The 3,247-nt window shown below is 41.7% G+C and overlaps 1 protein-coding gene across 1 annotated transcript in view; it reads right to left on the reverse strand.

The window, feature by feature from the left end:
* The window catches only part of LOC130387829 (dihydropyrimidine dehydrogenase [NADP(+)]-like), a 19,290-nt gene continuing 16,043 nt past the window's right edge, over window positions 1-3,247 (reverse strand). The window contains exons 22-25 of the mRNA XM_056597117.1: window positions 3,032-3,181; window positions 2,140-2,202; window positions 1,495-1,572; window positions 1-777 (exon numbers count right to left, since the gene is read on the reverse strand). Coding sequence (XP_056453092.1) covers window positions 613-777; window positions 1,495-1,572; window positions 2,140-2,202; window positions 3,032-3,181 — 456 coding nt within the window. The 3' untranslated portion in view covers window positions 1-612. The remainder of the gene's footprint in view (window positions 778-1,494; window positions 1,573-2,139; window positions 2,203-3,031; window positions 3,182-3,247) is intronic.

Genomic DNA, 3,247 nt, shown 5'->3' on the forward strand with positions numbered 1-3,247 from the left:
AAATCAAACCCTGTTGAACGAAGCTGCTCATTTGAACACATTTACATTTTCATTTGTTCAGGCACGAAATGCCAACGGTAAAACCCCAATCAAAGATACCGGAGGAAAGTGAGAGACAGCCAAACATCTAAACTTAACAGGTAAATATGGCTAAGTTTGAATATATTTAAATGTTACCACACTCGTCAGAGGAACCCTTCTGTAGCTCTGACCATGTTTTATTTTACATTTTTCTAAAATCAGGCCAATCACAATCATCCTACATTTTAAGGGGAGCAACATGATGCATAGGAATGCAATTTATGATTTATCTTGTTCATCTCTGTCCAACGTCTCTTGCATATCATCCATTTCGACAAATACCTCATGGTGAATAAATGCTGAAACAACAGGTTATCAGAAAGTACAACAAATTGGATACAAATTTAACTAATAATAATATTTTTTATTTTTGGTTGCCTTTCCAGTCACCAAATGCCAACTAACAGGTGACCTTCTTAACTGGCTTGCTTGTTCTAATAAAAGCATTTTTTTATGTGTATAGCAAATTTCATATATATATTTTAATTATGAGGTAATACAGATTACGGAAATCAAGCTCTTCTGATTGGCCTAGCACATGGGGCTGATGGGAACACCGCGCTTGGGCTCGTATTTCGTTGTCCTGGTAACCATGGTGATGCAGTCGATGATGGGACAGACACTGAGACACAGCGTGCAACCAGTGCAGCTGTCAGTGACGAAGGGAAGATGGGTCTCTGGATCAAACGTTATGGCCTGGAGGGAGGGAGGGAGGGAGGGAGGGAGGGAGGGGGAGAGAGAGAGAGAGAGAGAGAGAGAGAGAGAGAGAGAGAGAGAGAGAGAGAGAGAGAGAGAGAGAGAGAGAGAGAGAGAGAGAGAGAGAGAGAGATAGCGTGAGCGAGAACGAGAGCGAGAGATAGCTGGGTTAAGTTGAGTTGAAAAATTATCTTCACCATACTCATTTGAAGGTTAAAATCCATTCACGGTAATTCCCTGTAAACTATAGACCCTTTTTCTCCAAAGGGTCATCGTAGGATGGACACGGGTGTCAGTCATAACTGTATTTATGTGTCTGCTCCAGCAAAGATCCACATAGAAGGAGCACACCCCTGATTACAGATAGAGAGAGCAAAGTACCACTAAGTACAACCATGCTACAACTTGTTGTTCAGTTGATTCCCGGTCCAGTGTGGAACCGCACACTCTTGTTCAGATGGCGAATAATATTTTAATGAACAACGTTTCGGCCTGAGGCCTTTTTCAAGTTTCACATTATGCCGATCACGCTACCAAACCTTGCTCTCCATACAACTGGCATATTTTCCACCATGATGCAGAGAGTTTTGGAACTTTAAACGGACCCCAGGTTTCACGGTGTGCACTAGTGGTGACACTTTAATGGTATAGGGAGAGGGAAACACAAATACATTGAGAAAGACATGGCTGGTTACTGAGTGACGAGGCGCCCCCTACCTGGTATCCTGAGTCGTTGCAGGTCATGTAGCACTTGCCACAGTTGATACACATGTCCTCGTCGATCAAGGCCAGCACCTGGAACCACAGCGAGGACGTGTTATACAACCAGTTGGACGGCTTGGGATTTTTATGTAAATACTAGGGCTGGGCAAAGATTACAAGTTTTAATCGCGATTAATCACATAGCATTGGTGAGTTAACTTGCGATTAATCGCACTTACAATTCACAATTACATTTTAAATCAATGAGATTATCAACTGGAATGACACATTGTCCTTCATACCAAATGTACCTAATAACCAAAAACGTGTTAAAATAAAATTGCGTTAACGCGTAATTACCGCTTAACTTGCCCAGCCCTAATAAATACACATGATAGTATTCTCACAATTAAGCTTAAAATGCTATAATATACAGTATATGCTACATTATTTTCATATTGAATTAGTTACAATATACAATGAGATGCCCTTAAAACATTTACACACAGAAGGTCCAGATCAGATTTATTAAAGGAGGGAATCTGAGTGTGCAGAGATACAATTCACCAGGACTGAGGAGAAAGGTTTCCTTGACAACGGACCCAAACTGCTGTTGTGTAGGAAAACAGACAGGTTAAGGGAAGGCACAACTTCTGGTACCTGTTCCTTGTTGTCCAGTTCTTGGTACGCTCCGATGTGGCGCAGTGCTCTGGCTATCACGTCCTACACACACACACACACACAGACACGCACACGCACGCGCACACACACACATTTATATAAGCATATCACAGACCCTTATTACAATGTGTCTGTGTGTGTGTGTGTGTGTGTGTGTGTGTGTGTGTGTGTGTGTGTGTGTGTGTGTGTGTGTGTGTGTGTGTGTGTGTGTGTGTGTGTGTGGGTTTACGTGTGTGTAAAAAACATACGCACACTCTAAATTTGCATATGAATTTGAACTGTAAAAAAGTAGGACATTAGGATGTGAAAATTATTATATGAAATAAAAAAAAAAACTCCCGCAGTTGAGCTTGTCATCGCCCCCATCCTGTCCATCCCTTTTCTTCCACAGGGAATATAGTCAAATATATTTTTTCACCTTCTTATGACAAATGTTCTTATCGTAAGTCGCTTTGGATAAAAGCGTCTGATAAAAATACCCTAAATGAAAAAATGTAAATGTAAATAGTAAGAGATTGGCACTGGGCTTGTTGTCACATTTAACTGCAGGTTCCCAATGGCTTGATTATTATTTTTCTGTTTCAGTTAAGACATTGTTGTTCCATGTTAGCCAGCAGAGTTTGCTTGGAGCCTTGAAAGTCCGTTCAACTTCTGGAGCCAGATCAAATAAATGGTTTTTCATATATTATTTGATAACCCTGTTTTGATACAGGTTGAGTTATATTCATACAGGTTAAACGAAAATCTGATATATTTTTGTCAAACAAAACTTTGGTGAGAAAGGATCCTTTCTCAAAACCACTCCTAGTGTGTGTGTGTGTGTGTGTGTGTGTGTGTGTGTGTGTGTGTGTGTGTGTGTGTGTGTGCAAACCTTGACAGCAGGAACCGGCTTCTTGGATAAGTTGACTTTGGGTTCGGTGGTTTCCGTGACAACGCCAACGCCGCTGTCTCTAGTCTGTCTCTTGTACGCCGCGATGGCGTCCTGCTTCTCCTGTAGATATGAGCCGAAACTGGGGAGGCTCTGCACGCACACACACACACACACACACACACACACACACACACACACACACACACACACACACAC

The sequence above is a fragment of the Gadus chalcogrammus genome, chromosome 8 (genome assembly GCF_026213295.1).
Source record: "Gadus chalcogrammus isolate NIFS_2021 chromosome 8, NIFS_Gcha_1.0, whole genome shotgun sequence".
NCBI lineage: Eukaryota > Metazoa > Chordata > Actinopteri > Gadiformes > Gadidae > Gadus > Gadus chalcogrammus.